The sequence below is a fragment of the Vicugna pacos genome, chromosome 5 (genome assembly GCF_048564905.1).
Source record: "Vicugna pacos chromosome 5, VicPac4, whole genome shotgun sequence".
NCBI classification, from domain to species: domain Eukaryota; kingdom Metazoa; phylum Chordata; class Mammalia; order Artiodactyla; family Camelidae; genus Vicugna; species Vicugna pacos.
Window position 1 is genome coordinate 10756181 of NC_132991.1, and position 16672 is coordinate 10772852.

General features: G+C 51.5%; 1 protein-coding gene across 1 annotated transcript; it reads right to left on the minus strand.

Annotated features, from left to right (window-relative positions):
- Positions 1 to 2599: 2599 nt before the first annotated feature.
- On the minus strand, positions 2600 to 16241 carry LOC102535187 (5-hydroxytryptamine receptor 5B). The gene is made up of 2 exons (XM_006196095.4): positions 14850 to 16241; positions 2600 to 3561 (listed from the first exon to the last, which is right to left on the minus strand). Exons 1-2 carry the CDS (start codon positions 15807 to 15809, stop codon positions 3229 to 3231), a joined length of 1293 nt encoding a protein of 430 aa, XP_006196157.2. The 5' UTR covers positions 15810 to 16241; the 3' UTR covers positions 2600 to 3228.
- Positions 16242 to 16672: the final 431 nt, after the last annotated feature.

Below are 16672 nucleotides of genomic sequence, written 5' to 3' on the forward strand. Positions count from 1 at the left end.
CCAGTGTAAGAGGGAGGTAGGCCCTTCAGCAGGAAGTGTTACCAGTTACTTTGGCGGAGCCCGAGGTGCAGTTAGCTGGCTTGGAAGACGCTCTGAGGAAGGACACTTCGGGAGGTGCTTTATGATTCACTCCTGGCCAGCGGTGGCCTCGAGGGAAAAGCCCGACTCACAGCAGAGCCGTCCAGCAGAGCGCCCCCGTGGGGTGCGGGGCCTGCCCGCTGTCCATGTGGCCAGGCCCTGGCTCATGTGAAGCACCTTCAGAATCCCAAGGTCCTCTCCTGGTCCTCTCCCCCAGTCACGGCGTTCCTTCCCGCAGCGCGTGGTGACAGGCTGAAGGCACTGCTGAAGAATAACGTCGTCACCGTCTCTCCTCTTGTCACAATAAATGTGTAAAAACACTGGGCGGGGGGGTGGATTTAGTAGCTGGTCCGCGGCCTGTCTGACTGTGTGGGGAATGCTCTCGGCTCTCCACGGCGGCCTTCCAGCTCACACCTGCTGCTCCTCTGCCTGGACCGCTCTCCCTCCAGGCTCGTGGGCGAGGGCTCTCCCTGACCCCCTGGCCCCGTCCAGATCCGTCAGCGTCAGCCTGCAGCCCGGCCGCACGCCGCCCTCTCCCCGCTCTCTGTCTTGGCGGCACACATCACTGAGTCTCAGTCCTTTGCCCCGTCTGTTGGCCGCCCTCCCCTCGGGGCTGTAAGACCAGCAAAAGCAGGGCCCTCGCCTGCCTGCGTTGTTCATCTCGGTCTCCTCAGCATCTCATGAGGCTGATAAAAGAGCATCTCCACACTGCAGCTCTGCATCCCCGCATGAGCGAAGTTTGGATTGAACCTTTCAGCTAATTTATTAGCCTAGCTTGAGAATAATTACGCAGCTTTGGGGGATCTTAGAGTATTTGTTACTTCTACCCTTGATGGTGGGGATGGGAAAGGTGTCAGAGGAATGACGTTCTACAGATGTTCCTTCTCCCCATGTCGGGTCGGGGGGCGGGTTAGGGAGCACACTGATGTCAGAGATTAGATGGTGATTATGTTTTGGCTCAGAGTATGCCATGCAGCTGAGGGTCACCTGACTGGTTGAAATGACTGAGCCACATGAAACCGAGGAGTGGGAAACAGCGCCTGGATACAGTGTTGACAGAGATATGAACCGTCCAGCCCCCAGGGAGGGCAGTCGGACAGTATCTGGCAAAATACAATGCACAATGCACTTGTGCACAACCTTCCGAGCCAGCGATGCTACTGCTAAGGATTTTTCCTGCAGATGATTTTACTGGTAACAGCAAAAAGCTGGAAACTACCACCAACATAGGACAATGGTTAAATAAATGATGGCGAATGCGTACAATGGGCTGTTAAGCCTGTCTGTATGTACTGCCAGGGAATGGTCGCTAAGATGCATGGCTGAGTAGGGGGAAGAGGCTCTTGTGTTTGCTTCTAAAAAGAGAAAGGAGGCGGAGAAACACGTGTGTCTGTGGCTGTGTGTATATACACGTGCATGTGCACAGGGCACCTCTGGCTCCTGGGAAGAGGGCTGGGAATTACTCTTCACTGTCGACCTTTTGTACCTTTTGACTTTTGTACCGTGTACACGTATTGTGGATTCAACAAGATGAAGTTTTTCGATTTTAACTTTGCTTACTTTTCTTAAAAAATGGAAACGTGACATCAGATTCTCGCTCAGTAAATCTGCTTTCCTGAGGAATTGAAAACCCTTGAGCCAAAAGTAGGTAAGCTCTCCTCTTCTTGGGAGTCCGGGGAAATAGGGAAGCGAAAAGAGGGGCTCTCCTCTTCTGGAGGAGCAGCTCTGGGGGGACAGAGCAGTGAGCGTGGTTCTGCTCTGACTGGGTGAGGGTCAGGGTGGCCACGAGGGGGACGGGTGCGGAAGTGGATGGTGATATGGCTGCATCCTGGGAACAGACCAGGGCTGCTCAAGGGTGCCTGTGTCTCGGGAGATTCACCACACGACCCCTTGCCCCTGGCTGTTGGGCTGCAAAAGATGGAGGTGGTACCCCTGAGCCAGGGTCCAAGGCAAGCCGTGCCTGTATTGTGTGGAAACCCGCTGTGTGTGCGTGATCCTCTCCCCACCCCTTTCCTGACCAGCAGAACTCATGTCTGCTATTCTAAAACAGTGATGAGAACTCATTTCTGTTCAGGAATCAATTTACAGACGCATAGCCCAGTCATGGCCAGTAGGGAGGACACCTTCCTACTGGTAGTCAGCACGAGATGCATGAGGGGAGCAGGTTGTCGCAGGTTGGACGGGGAAGGACGAGATGGCCGGAGCAGCCTTCACTATTTTGAGCCGATGAGGAGTGACATCCCGGCACACAGAGCTCAGCAAAGCGAAAGGCTGTAAAGATCCTGGCTCCCTGAAGGCAGGACAAGCTTCCGAACCAACCTGGGCACTGCTTGCCTCCATATTTCTTATTCCGTGAGAAAACTAGATCTCTGTTCACGCATTCATTCAACCAACAAATGTTTGAGCTCCTGCTCTGGTTCAGGCCCCAGTGATACATTAGTGTCCTCGGCAGGCAAAGGGACCTGTCTTCCTAAAGCTACACTCCAGTGGGAAAAGCAAACAGGTAAATGCTTAAACTATATCGCAGAAGGATCTGGAATGTCTGGTTTGGTGGTGATGGCTGCAGTTTTATGATGAGTAGTCAGGGACCACTGCTTTACATTCTTTACTGAAAACTACCTCACATTATATTCTGGAAATTTACCAGAGCAGCAGCTAACCTTGCAGCCTATCCGAGATGCCGCGCTGTATCCATCCTACCAGTGACTCGGCGTTCAGAGCCTCCTGCAGGAGATGTCGTTGGAGTGTCCTGCTTTACAGGATGTCTCCTGTCCCTAATTGCCTTTCTTTCCCCTTTTAGTCACCCTGATTTTCTCTGAACTCTGTGCATGCTACTTTACGTGCTCTTGTTTGATTTTTATCGGGTATAAACCAGGTACCGGTTTCAGGATGTAAATGCTATGGGTACTATTTCTTTGCACAATTTTAATACAGTTATCTCTTAGAATATTTTGGTGGTGTCAGGTTAATTAGGGCCGGAGAGAAAAGATGTGCCTTTGGCTCCTTCAGTCCAGGCCCAGATGGGATGGTTCCCAAACACCATCGATGCTCAGCTGTTGGGGGAAGGTTCCTGCCCAGACCACTGGTGAAGGGGAAGAGTTCCGGTTCCCTCCCGACAACCCTACCCACGTGTCTCTCCAAGCCCTGCGTTTATCTCTGCTTGGTGAAAAGGCTCCTGAAAGCATTGTTGTAGTTCTTGTTAAACGCCGTGTAAATCAGGGGGTTGAAGAAAGAATTGGAGTAGCCAAGCCACAGGAATATGCTTTTCCAGATGGGGGGCAGGCTGCAGGCACAGAGGGGGCTGATGAGCGCCGTCAGGAAGAAGGGGATCCAGCACAGCACAAACACGCCGATGAGAACACCCACCATCACCGCCGCCCGCTTCTCCTTCTGCTCCCGCCCCGAGTCTCCGCTCGTCTGCGAGGACCCCCGGGGCCCACGCACCGTGAACATCCTCTCTGCCTCCTGAGGTGCCGCCTTCACCTGGGAGCAAAGGAAACACGGCATTAAAATAAAATGCTAATGCTGGATGATAAAGCAAGGGGGCTGCTCCATCCTTGGCCAGCACCTCCCCTCCAGCCTTATTCAAGATGCACTGATACCAAAAACCATCAAGAAAGATGAGGGAGGAAAGCTCTTGAAACCGTACCTTTTTTAAGTTCTGAAGGTTCTTCCGGGAGTGAGAGCGGTGGTCCCCCCACCCCCACCCCTGTGTCAAATAATATGATCAAGAAAGGGAGGGAGGCAGTTACAAGCAGGAGTTGGTGTCGGACCCAGGAGGAGCCCGTTTCCCCGTCTGTGAAGCTGGGTGACCAAGTCCCCTCCTGCCACCATAAGACTGTCATGGACATGAACTGAAAATGTGTGTTGGGTCCCCCCAGCACACCCCCTGGCACAGGCACTCACCATTCATCACTCATGGAGGGGGCTCGGGGCTGGGACCAGGACCCTGCACAGAACAGGCCCAAGCCCGCCCCTCACCGCCCACAGCTGGGGAGGCAGCCAAACGTCCACGTCGCAAGGAGTTACACAATGACTGTGCTAAATGGATTTAAACACTGGGATAATTTTGTATCGCCTGACTTAAACAAACTGTAGATACCTTCGTGGTCATAATCAGCTGCCATTTACAGAGACTCGGGCACGCTCTCCACCCTCGACCTCCATCCTTCGATCATTTCCTATTTATGTCTTGAGTAAAGGCCACCAGCCTTCTCAGAGTGGCCTTCCCGCCCCTCTGGACTCAGTCACCGCTCCCTGTGATGGGGCACCCTCTTCCCCTCCTTTGCAACAATGTGTGTGATCAGTCACAGGTGTAATCTCTGGGTCCCCTCTGGTCCAAGCTGAATGAATAGCACCTGCCTGGCAGCACCACCTGGCGCCTGATAGGTGCCCAGGAGACAGCTGCTAGATCGACGGAGCACTTCAACAGCATGGTCCACACCTGATGTCTCTTCCCGCCCCCACCCCCGCCCCGAATGCTGCCAGTCACGATGCCGGAGAAAACACAGAGGCGAGAGGCTCCCAGGCAAAGGCTGTGTCTAGTTTCTCTCCTGGAGATGGCCTGCAGGAGAGCCACGCAGCCATGGGGCACTGTACAATGTCCTTGCCCCCCTCACTCGGGGTAGGATGGCGGAGCTTAGACAGCGGAGAAGCCCCCTGGTGGCCTGACCTGTGTAAACCCAGGCCTCCCCGCTCTCAGCTCTACCTTCAAATTCTCGGTCTCTGCCACTCTCCCCCACCCCCATGTTTATTTGTTTGGAAAACCACTACATCAGCCTCAAAACAGATCCTGGCGACGTGGACACGGGAGAGTCCCTTCCTTTGTGAATGCACACCTGCATTCTCCTGCCTGCCACTCAGGGAGAAAGAAAGAAAAGGCAAGCGACATCACAAGAGAACAGCCGGCATTTCCCTCCCCCCGCACCCCCGTCCCTTACAAAGGCCTGGCTTGGGGTCCAGCCGGCCCCAGGTTTCCCATCCTCATCCTCTCCGAGGCAGGTGGGAGCTGCAGGTCACCTCTCCCCTTTAGAAGAGGTAGCACTGTCCAGGGATCATAGTAGACCACTCTCAAGTCACCAAAAAAAGTCTGAGCATCCTGAAATCCCCCCCGTGAACATCCAGCAGCCCATCGTCGGGGCGGAAGAATACGATCCGAGCCTGAGAGGACGTGGCAGGTGGCTTGTTTCCCTCCCACTCAGCTCATTAACGGGCACTTTCCCACCCATTCCTCCGCTGACCTCAGTGACCTGCCATGCACTTGAGTTCTTCCACAGGGTAATGCAACTCCAAATCCTTGTTATGCTACTGAGATAAAGACATGGGGTTAGTTCAGTTCAAAGGGATCCTCAGGGAAGAGAAACAGAGAAGGGGAGTCCACTGATTAAATAGGTTTAAAACACCCGGCTTCCATCACTGCAGCATTTTGCAGAGTCCCCCGTTGCTCCGCTGAAGTATTCGTTTGCTGGAAGCCTGTGGTCACGGCTTGCACCTGAGCCTGCCAAAGCCGGTGCGCAGTGATGGCGGAAGACATGGAAACTTTCCAGAAACAGCCTCAGAGAAAACCAGTCAATCCGGGATGACCCCGATTTGCAGGGAGACTGACAAGCTTGACTTTGTTTGCTTGTTTGATTGAAATGTGATGTCCAATACAAAGCCGAAAGACACAAGGAACGACTCCGGAAAGGCTCCTGTGAAACAGACAATACGCTACACACTTGTCATGAATGACTCTAATTCATTCATCCTCATGCCAAACCTTCCAGGCATTATCTCCATTTTACAGTCGAGAAGGCACTCCGAGAGCTTCTCTGCCTTGTCCAAGGTCGCACAGTTGCTTATCATTAGAGCTGGAAGTCAAACTTGGGTGTTCTGGGTGGGAGGCAACCCTCTTAACGCCTACCTGTTATTCTGCACTTTGAATAAAAGTGATCGATCAGAATAGGTCCCCGCAGAACCTATTTCAGGATCCCATTTATGCTCGGGTTGCTTTCGGAATGGACATCTGCGGCTTCCTGGGAAGTTCCTAGGGCCTCTAGCAACCAGCTCTGGGGCCATCCCCGAGCTTCTCCATCTTGGATGTCTTCTCAGCCTCTTTGCCCTGACTGCCATCTGTGCACCTGTTGGAAAATGACCACTCAGGCTTAAGAGGCCTGCAACCCTGGGCTAGAATGCAGAAATACGGACTGTTGAATGCCTACAACCAATAGCACCCGGTGCTTTTTGGTCCTGCTGTAGGACCAAAGGACAGGTGTCCTGGATGCATAGAAGTTTGGAGACATCAGATGGCCCAGCCAAGGCCACACAAGCAGGGCCAAGCAGAACCAACGTGCTTGCTCAGTCTTTCTGGTTCCAGGCCTGTGTGGTCTCTCTCTGCCGCTCTGAGACATGACCTAAAACATGAGTTCACCTAAACATCTCTGCAGAATTTGAAGTTTTTCCATCTAAAATTAATTAAGGACCAAATCTGCCAGACAATATACACTCAGACATTAATCTTCTACTGTGTATATTGGGGACTGTGCTTTGGAATTTCCCATCAAGTCCCAGTTTCAAATATTCCGTCCCAAGATTCCCATACGCACTCTGATATCAGGGCATGGATTCTGAGTCATCATTCTGAATCTCGTGTCAGCATCAGCACTCCAGGAGGGCAGGGACCACGAGTGTCCTGTTCACTGAAGAACCCCAGTGTAATGTATGGCATATAGTAAAAGCTCAATACACATTTACTGAATAAACAGATATTTGGGGAGACGACTCTTAAGTCCCTTGTGTTTCTGCACATTTTGCTAGCGAAGGCACTGACAGCCCTTGTTTCGGACTGGCTTATCAAGGATGTTTGGATAGCAAACAGCCTTGGAAGATAGAGACAGTGTCTCCCAACTAGAAAACAGGGCAGGTTCACTTGCAACCTATTATAAAAGATTCAGTTTTCCTAACAGCAAAAGGCTGGTTTATTTATTGTCCAGCCCTGACAGTGAAGACTTGAGTTCCCTCATCTCTACTATGTGTGATGCGAATCCAGTGGGCCACTCTGTGTAACTCCCACAAGGCTCTGAGGGAACAGGGAATGGATGCACTGGAGAAGCTCATGCTCATGCTGCCTCTGTCCCGTGAGTAATAACGTCTTTTAACTCTGATCTGGGAGTCTTGTGTCTTCTGCTAGCATCCAGTAAACTCTGGGAGGCCGACTTGCTAGCTTGCAAGCAGGGGACAATCTCAGACCTCACGGCTCCTGGCAGTTGTGTAGTGGTTGGCCATGTGAGTCCACACACCGTCTTAGTGATGACAACAAGTAGTAAAGAAGGAACGAGGAGACCCAGGCTCAGAACGCAAGTTAGTGTTTGGCTAGGATTCCAGTCTGAGCCCCTATTTCTACCTGTCCAACCATGAAGCCCCTTACCTATATGGTGGGCTTACTGGAGGTAGACAGTGAGACAGCAGTACATGGCAGGACCTCACGCATGTCAGTGTCATGTCCCCTTATCCCTCCCGTCTCCTCTAATTAAAAAAAAAAAGTCCAGCTGCTGCAGAAAGCACCCACAAATATTTGTCAGCCTCTAATGTTGTCAGATAAACATCCTAATAAGAAGTACAGTGGGGGAGGGTGTAGCTCAGTGGTAGAGCGCATGCTTAGCATGCACGAGGTCCTGGGTTCAACCCCCAGTGCCTCATTTAAAAATACACACATGAATACATACATACATACCTAATTACTCGCTCCCTGAAAAAAAAAAAGGAAAGCAGAAAGAAGGAAGGTTCCTAATCGCTTGTGGAACCAACCAGTGTGTGTGTTGTGACACATAAGTCAGGCAACCAGTGTGGTGAGGCTCCTCGCAAGGCTAGTGTGGGGGGACCAAGCTAACCCCAGTGACTCCCCGAGCTCTATGACCTCCGAAAGAGGGGAGAGGACACTGAAATTATTTCCAGTTTTGGTTGAAGGCCATCTGGATTGTAACTGGAATCCCCCATGTCTAACCGAAGTTCAGCAGGTCAGGACTTGGCATACCTGGGGCCGCATCCTCTCCGTCCAAGGTGCACCGAGATAGCCAAGCTCCAAGCTGCATGTCTTGAAGGCACTTTAAAGCGATAACGAACCAGAATAGCCCCTCAGAGTAAACAGGAGCTGTCTAGCTTGTCTGGCAAACAAGGACAGGAAATTTTCTCGGCTGCTGCTTTTGTGCAAAAGAAAGCAGAAAGTAAATTAAGGAAGCTTTCTTGTTAAAAAAATAAAAATAAAAATAGAGCACTGCTGGGCTTGAAAAAAAATTAACTTTCCCTTCAGTGTAATTACACACACAAGAGTACAGTTTGGCTGAGTTCTTGGGTATGATCATAATGTTAGGTACAACTCCATCATTCTTATATTTGGAAAATATGGATTATTTTGGAGGGGGGTAGGGGGTTGGTTAGTCAGCCTGGAATGATTAAGGACCCCCTAGAGTCAATGCTGAGAAGGGGAAATTATAATCAAGTATGTTAATTAAAATTAGCCTACATTTGTTTCTGCTCTAATACCATCTGATCTAGTCATCCCCCGGTACAACCAGGTGCCATTGGAAGGTATTCCATTGAAGCAAGAGTCCTGACTCCGAAGTCCCTAGCCTCCCAGGCCAGAGATCCTGGGCACAGGGGAGACTGGGATGGAGAGAGGGGAGATTTTGCCTTTTGCACGTGCCTTGTCCAGCCTCAGTGTTCTGTTATGCCCTCCTAGGAGGCCATGGCTCCCCTGACAACCACTGCCCTGCCTCAGAGAGTCCCAGTTGCCACTGCACTGAGGGATCCATCCCTCAGGAGAGCCAGATGGGAGGAAAGGCTGAGCACCGCTCTCCAGAGATGGGCGTCAGGGAGGGCACGCTGGGCAAGCAAGCACCTATGTACCTTTCTGGGCAGCAAGTCCAAAGCTTTCTTTCATTTTCAAGGAACTCGGTGACCTACCAAAAGGTGAAGGATGCTGGCATTTGGATCTCATTCTTTCACTGAGAAGCTCAATCTTCTCCAAGAACGACACAGATTTAAGAAGTAGCTTATTGCAAGGTCATTGGTGAAAATACATGATCGCTGCATCATCCTGTCTACATCCCCCTCTGTTCCTCCTGCTTTCCACTCTTCCCCAAAAATCCAAGCAGAGAAAGGAGAAATGGAAGTAAAGGTAAAGAGGCAGAATGAACATAATGATGTAAGGGAACAAGGTGGGAGTTTATAGAGAGGGGAAGGCTAGAAAGATTTCTAAAGGGATAGAGAAAACACTCCTTTGTTCACCCAAGTAGTTCTGGAAACTTTCAGACAATTAGATGCCAGTCTTAAAAGAATCAAACCATAAACCAGATAGATGTATTGTCACCCCTGGTACAATTTGATGAATAAAATTCACTTTTCTAAAGTGAAAATAACCTTGCAGTCTGGCATGGGAATGTGTTTGAGTGTCATATTTCTTTTCATAGAATCAGAACAAAGGTGGTGATTTTTCACTATCTTCTTCCCATACCTGAGCTCTGACGGAACCCAGGTCCCACATGCAGTTCCAACCATAAGCCCACCAGCCATTTAGTCTTTGGGGTGGTCCAGATGACAACTAAACCTTGGACAAGTGACAGAAACATCAAGGGCTCTGTATAGATTTCAGATCACTCAAGGCTTGCAAACTGTATGCTGACAACACAGACTTACTAATGTGAGTGTAGAGGACTCGCATAGAGAGCCAAGTATTTTGTAATATAACATTATCTCAAGTTCAGATCCAAGTTGTCACAAACCCTGTAACTCAATACTACACATTTATTTTGCCCTTTCTAGTTTACAAAGTGGTTTTCCATCCACTATGCCATCTTTCAGGATCACCCCAATGTGGACAGACTTCTAGCAGAGCACCTGTAAGACTTTACTGCGTGTGTAATTCTGTAATTGTGGTTTACTAAAGTTAATCCCTTGAGAGCAGAGACCACTTCTATGAAACCTCAGAGGCTACCACATTGCCTGGTGCATAGGTCAGAAAAGGTCAGTCAAGTAATTCTGAGCACCACCTGCATGTCTTGTGGTGGTGGTTTTTAAAATATGTCCATGGGTTCATTGAACCATCTCCCAAAGGTGGAGCCTAATTCTCCTTCCCTTGAGTGTGGGCTGGAGTTAATGACTCACTTCTAATGAGTGGAATATAAGGGAAGTGATGGAATGTAACTTCTGAGGCCAGATTGTAAAAGGCACTGCCACTTCCTTCTTGCTTCACCCTCTTGGATGAGGGGAAGCCAGCCGCCACGTGGTGATACATTCACGCCGCTCTGTGGAGACCTCCTGCTGACAGCCATGTGAGTGAGTCACAGTCACAACCACAAGACACTGTGGACAGGGACCACCCTGCTAAGCCCTTCCCATTGCCCAACCCATGGAAACTAAGACCTCATACATGTTTGCTGGGCTTTTTTTTTTTTTAGTTTTTCTTTTCTGAAGTATAGTCAGTTATAATGTGTCAATTTCTGGTATATTAACAGCATCATGTTTCAGTCATCCATATACAAACATATATTCATTTTCATATTCTTTTCCACTATAGGTTGCTACAAGATGTTGAATATGTAATTGTTAAGAAATAAATAACTAATCCACCCCTATTGGTGAGTAATAGCAGTAAGAGGTATAAAATAATAATTCATGATTTATAATTTATAAGATGAATTTCCAAAAAACCACGCAAAGAGCTCAGCAGCTATCATGCGTGGTTTGCTATGTTAGTTACTCATTTCTGCTATTAGCTCATTTACTCTCCACAAGACTACTGAAAGGCAGATGGCAATATTTCCATTTTACCTACGGGGAAAAGCCGACGGAAATGAACTCACTTGGCGAACGTGCTAATAAGTGGCACAGAAAGAATTGAAATCCAAGTCTCCTTGTTTCCAATTCCCATGCTCTGAACCACTGTGCACACCATCTCCCAACACATGTTTATTGATTGAGTGGATGAGCAAACGGTACCAACCAGGGCTGCCTTATAACGTTCATGAGCCCGAGGCATCCTGGCCTCTGTGGGCCCTTCCTCCATTAAAAATATTAAAAATCATATTTTGTGGCCATATTATTATAAAGATGAACATAATCGAGGCTGGGTTCATTATTGTATATTCATTAATATGATATTCATTTTTTTCTAACTTTAAAGGAAATTAAAATTAAACCATTTCCATGGACCCCTAAAAGAAGGGTGGCTCTTGCTGTTGACCCTGCCATGATAATGGATAACCAGGTCCTGGGAGCAACTTGTGCACAGCCATCAGACAATTGAAAAGAAGAAAATATTTGATGTCGTATTTTAAAAGCCAAATGAACGCTCTCTATTGACTTTGCTTTTTCCTTCTTCTAAGCAGTAGAGGGCACAGGGCAAGGGGAAACGATCAGAACCCATTGGGGGTGCTTTGGGTAGAGCAGAGTGTACTGTATGTGCAGTGGTCTGTCCATGAAGCTAAAAGGAAGACTGCGGTGGAGGGTGATTAACCCCACCTCCTGAGAGAAGCTGGCGGTGCCTCCGTCAGCTGCGTTCAGCTCTCTTGGAAAGGAGTTCGTGGGCATAGCTTTGAGATCCTGCTCCCTGTGGATGAAAAATGTCACCTGCCATATCAGTAAACAAAGGATGCTGTGGCCATCAGCCCCTGTACCGTGCACCCTGAGGGGATTCAGGATGGAGAGAAGCAGGATATTGACCCTAGAGAGTTAAGGTGCAGATCAAAGGAATGATTTCAATGAGCCCAGACTCTGGCATCTTCCCATACATAGAAAAGCACTAAGTTCACTAACGTGAGATGTCTGGTTTTCTTTAATGTAATCTTTTGATGTTCCAGTTACCTGGGTTGTGTTGCAGAACTCCTGTATATCCTGCTCCTCCCTTACCTCTTCAGAGCAGAGCTGAGAGGCTGTCTTCCAGGCGTACGTCCTCAGCAAGTCAGCCGAATAAAACATAATTCTCAACTTTTATGCTGAGCACTTTTTTTCCTGTCGACATCCCTGTGACCCACCTTGACTAGGATATGACTGACTCCCTCCCATGAAGTTCGAGATGCTTGTGAGATACTTGTGACCGTGCTCAGAAGTTAAGTTCCGGGAGAGAGCACGACACAATGAAACAGGAAGGTAAAACAAAATGACTTTTAGATCTGGGACAAACTTCTGCACCCAGGAACTGTGTGGTTGTGGATGAACTAACTTTATAGCACCTGAGTTTTATCATCTTTAGAAGGAGAGCTGGGTGGCAAAGATGATCAGTGCTCACCAGACAGCCACAGGCTCCTCACGATTTCAGAGCCAGGGTCTGGCCAGGGGAGTGTGAGCAGAAGGGACACTCCAGGGCAAGGCTGGTAGAAGCTGCTCTATGTCCAGATCTCATTTTCCCTTCCACAGCAACCTTGGAAGCCACGTGTTCAGGACAGCATAGCTAGAAAATGACAAGGGGCTCAGATTCATGAGCTACTGCCTGGAGGAGAGCTGAGCAGGAGAGCCACCAGACCCATGTTGAATGCTGAATGAGAGGGAGATAAACTATTAGTCTGGGGGTTCTTTGTTACTCAGTGTAATTTAGTTTATCCTGACTACCAGAGACTGTAACGTCAGTTTGTCTGGATCATGAAGATTCAACAGGAGGATGAATGAAAAGCATCAAACACAGTGCCTGGAAGAGGGAACACAGTCAGCAATTCTCTCCTCTACTTTCAAAAAGTGAGGAACTGTTTCTGATCCCTTTCTGATACTATCTGAGTGTTGGGACCTAGCCACAGAAGCCTGAGAAAGGTGAAGGATGTGAACAGCCTCGCCATCAGAGGCCTTCCGGCTTCCTCGACTCCCGTCGCCCACAGAAAGCAGTACAGACACTTTGTAGGACCCAAATTCAACTCAACTCATTTCCTCCAGAGTGTAGACAAAAACAGGTGAGGAAAGGCATCGAGAACGTATTCCTGGCACATTATTTAAAACTTCTGTTTAGGCGTCCTGTGGTTGGCAAGCTTGCACCGGCAGACGTAGCAATGTTACCCAAAAGGGGCAGCTTTCTGGAGCCTAAAGATCCAGGATGATCTCGAATTCCATCTCATCTACAACCTCAGCATATCACATGATTCAAGACTCTTAGCCATGACTTAGACCAATGCTGTGTATTAGAGAAGAGAATTTGTAGCCCAAAGAGTGGGAGGGACTTGCCCCAAGTCCCACTGGCAGCCTGTGGCTAAATCACCACACGGCCTCTGACTCCCAGAGCTCCTTCTCCCCGTCAGTGGCCACCCCGATTGGCCAGGCTCCTATCCAGGCACATATGCTTTGTTTCACCTGCTCGAATGGGGTCTGTTAAAAATGAACACTAAACTCGGGTTTTCTGGAACCCATTTCGCCACAATTTCTTTGGGTGCACCCTGGATCAATGTAGCTATTGAAAGTCACCCATCCTCAGCAATCAGATAGAAAAGCTGTAATCACCTCCCCCAGCATTTCCAAGGGAACTTTCAAAGTACATCATTAATTCTGAATAAAGCTCTCCCCAAACAACACTTTCCAAGTATAGACTTGACTTTCCTATTCTATCCTACAAAATTCCCTGTCTATGTAATGGAGAAAATAGTTCTGCTTTTTAAAACACACATATTTGTGTAGCCCAAGTAGCTGAGTTAATTTTCAAGATTAAAACAGAACTAACAACACAAAACTTACCCTGTCTCTCCCCTGCTACCATGCCCCCTTTCCGTGGTCCCTATATTGTATTAGGAAAGGGACAGTAAGTCCTGTCACTCTCCAGGACTGAGTGCTCTCAAGCTCTTACACCCTCACACCGGTAAAAGGAAAGTTTGGAGTTTCCAGAGTGAGGAGGGAGCTGATATCTATTAGGGCCTGGCCAGAAGGCAGAAAGCCCGGATTCTCAATACAATGGAGAGGAGTTCTGCTAAATGCAGGTTCCTTCGTCTCATTAATTTCCCGGGTTGTTCCGGCCCTTGCAGATTGCCAATCAACACCCCTGTTGATGTTCTTGCTCCAGCCAGCTCCACCCCACCACCTCCCCCCGTGCCAGGTACCGTACTTGGTGCCTGGAGTTCTTCATCTCACCATAACCCTCGCCAACAGCCCTTTAAAGTAGGAATTCCCTTGTTTAAAGATGAGGAAGCAAAGCTTGGGGACGAAGCAACTGCCCCAGGGTCCCGAGCTGAGATTGGAACCCAGGGTTCCCTCTCCTTCCCGAGTTACTAAGGAGAGTACTGAGGATGGGACAGGGAAAGGAAAGTGACACTTGGCAGGGAGCTGGTCGAGGATTCGCTCATCTGCGGGACAAATTCCCAGCCCCCTGCAGTCCCGCTTAGTCGAGCAGGGCCTGGGAAGTCCGAGGACTCCCACGGGTATCATCGCTCCAGTGGAAAAACCACAGAGGGCGCAGCGGCTCAGACGTGCCCTCCCGGCTACCGAGCAACGCTGCCCCGTCCCCGCCTCAGCGGCGTGGCGCGGCGGTGCCTGCTCGCGCTGCAGCTCCGTGTGCAGGCGCCCAAGCCCCTTCCCCCGCGCGCACCGGGGACGCGGGCGGCGAGCCCTCCGCTTGCGCGCCGGGCGCGGGCGATGAGCCCCTCCGTGTGCGCCCCGGGAGAGCAGAGGGCAAACTCCCCGTGCCCTCTGGGCGCGCTGGTGGCCCACCTTTCCGCGCGTGCGCCGAGTGTACCAGCTTCCACCCCCCCAGCTCTCACTTCCGCCAGGCTTCCTCCTCCCCCAGCCCCCCCCCTCCCCGAGACCCCCTTCCGCAGCCCGCCCCTCACCTGCACGGTGGCGGGCAGCGGCAGCACAGCCCTGCGGCGGCGACCGAAGCGAAACTTGGCCGCCTTGTATATCTTCCAGTAGACAAATAGCACCACGCCCAGCGGCAGGTAGAAGGCGCCGCAGGTGGAGAAGATGGCGTAGGAGGGTTCCTGGCTCACCTGGCAGCGCTGGAGCCGAGCGTCGTACGCCTCGCCCCAGCCGAAGAGCAGCGGCGCGAGGGCGATGAGCGCGGAAAGCGCCCAGGTGAGCGCGATCATGAGCACCGAGGCGCGGCGGCGGGTGCGCAGCGTGTACTGCAGGTGGCGCGTGATGGTCCAGTAGCGGTCCAAGGCGATGGCCGCCACGTTCCAGATGCTGGCGGTGCAGCACAGCACGTCGAAGGAGATCCACACGTGGCACAGGCTCCGGCCCAGCCGCCACCGTCGCCCAGCAGACAGCTCGCTCACCAGGCTCAGGGGCATCACCAGCGCGGCCACTAGCACGTCCGACACGGCCGTCGAGGCCACCAAGTTATGCGGCACACGGTGGAAGGCGCGGACTCGCAGGATGGTGGCCAGAACCAGCAGGTTCCACAGGAAGGTGGCAGCGATCAGCAGCACCAGCAGCGTCACCACCAGCACGGTGAAGACGGAGAAGAGAGGCTCTCGGCCAGGCAGGGAGGGGCCGCCTGGGGTTGATCCCGCCACCCCGCCCGGGCTTGGGCTGCTGCTGCAGGCCTCGGGTCCCAGGGGAAGAGCGACGCCGGTAGTGGCCGCAGAGAGGTTAGCCTCTTCCATGGCGCGCGTTGCGGGGGATCCCGGCTCCTCGGCGGGGACGCACGCGCGCCCGGGGCTCTGCGTGGACCCGGCGGGTGGGGCGTGGAAGGGGGCACTGTGTGCCCGGGGAGGGCAGAGTGGGGTCCAGTTCGCCCCTACTCTGGTCCCTCCTTGGGCTGCAGCCCTCCTTTGGCGCCTTTGCATGGAGCCCTCGTAGACCTCTTCCCCAGTGGTGGGAGAAAAAAGTGCGACCCCTCAAGAGACCAGATACTCTGGGCGCGCCAGTCCCTCCCGCCTCTCCTCGCCGTCCCCGGGGCAACCAGCTGTCGTAGGGCTGAGAATCCGACAGCGCCGCGAGTTTCTGCTCGCAGGGGCGGGCTTGGAGAGTGGCCCCACAACCCTGACACCGGCAGCATCGGGAGCAGAGCTGCACCCCGGGTGGGAGGGGGCCGGGTGGTCTGGAGAAGCCGCTAACAGGAGCCAGGCCTTTGCCACGTCCCTCAGGTCTCCCCGCCCTCGCCGCGCGGAAAGCATCTTAATACCGAGTTCCAGGAGAAGGTTCACAATCGCGGAGGAATTCCGTAGCCGCCACCTCCGCGGATCCCTGTGACCGGCCTGGGGCACAGATTGACATCCGGACACAGAAGGGCTCGCCCTCTCCCGGACCAAGAGGTTCTGGTTTTATGATCTCCATCCTAAGTATGAGGGAACTAGGAGAATCTGGTATTGGGGCAAATCAAACAGGAAGCTCCGAAACCCGGCTCCATCCTGCCTGCTGCTTCACTCGCAACGCTTTCACCCAGCGAGGGCTTCACGGTGCCTTGAGAAGTTCACTCCCTTTGTTGAAAGAACACGGCTTCTAAGCAGTTTGGGAGAAGCCCGGGGGGGAGAGCGCTCACAACTTCCTCTCCATCCCTGACCCGTCCCGTCACATCCCTACCCGCATTCCCACGCTGCCCTCCCCTTCGAGTTGCTAACATTCTTGACCCTAGTATCCGTCTTTCGTCTTCAAGTTCTTCATATGCAGGGTAAGGAGGGAGTTATTTTTGTTGACTCTTGAGCAAAGG

Bases quoted from the DNA above. Each gene is read 5' to 3' on its own strand.
- LOC102535187 (XM_006196095.4), bottom strand. From the start codon at position 15,809: ATGCAAAGGCGCCAAAGGAGGGCTGCAGCCCAAGGAGGGACCAGAGTA. The intron at 3,562-14,849 runs GTGAGGGGCGGG...CTTTGCTCCCAG, and splicing joins CGCTGCCCGCCACCGTGCAG to GTGAAGGCGGCACCTCAGGA.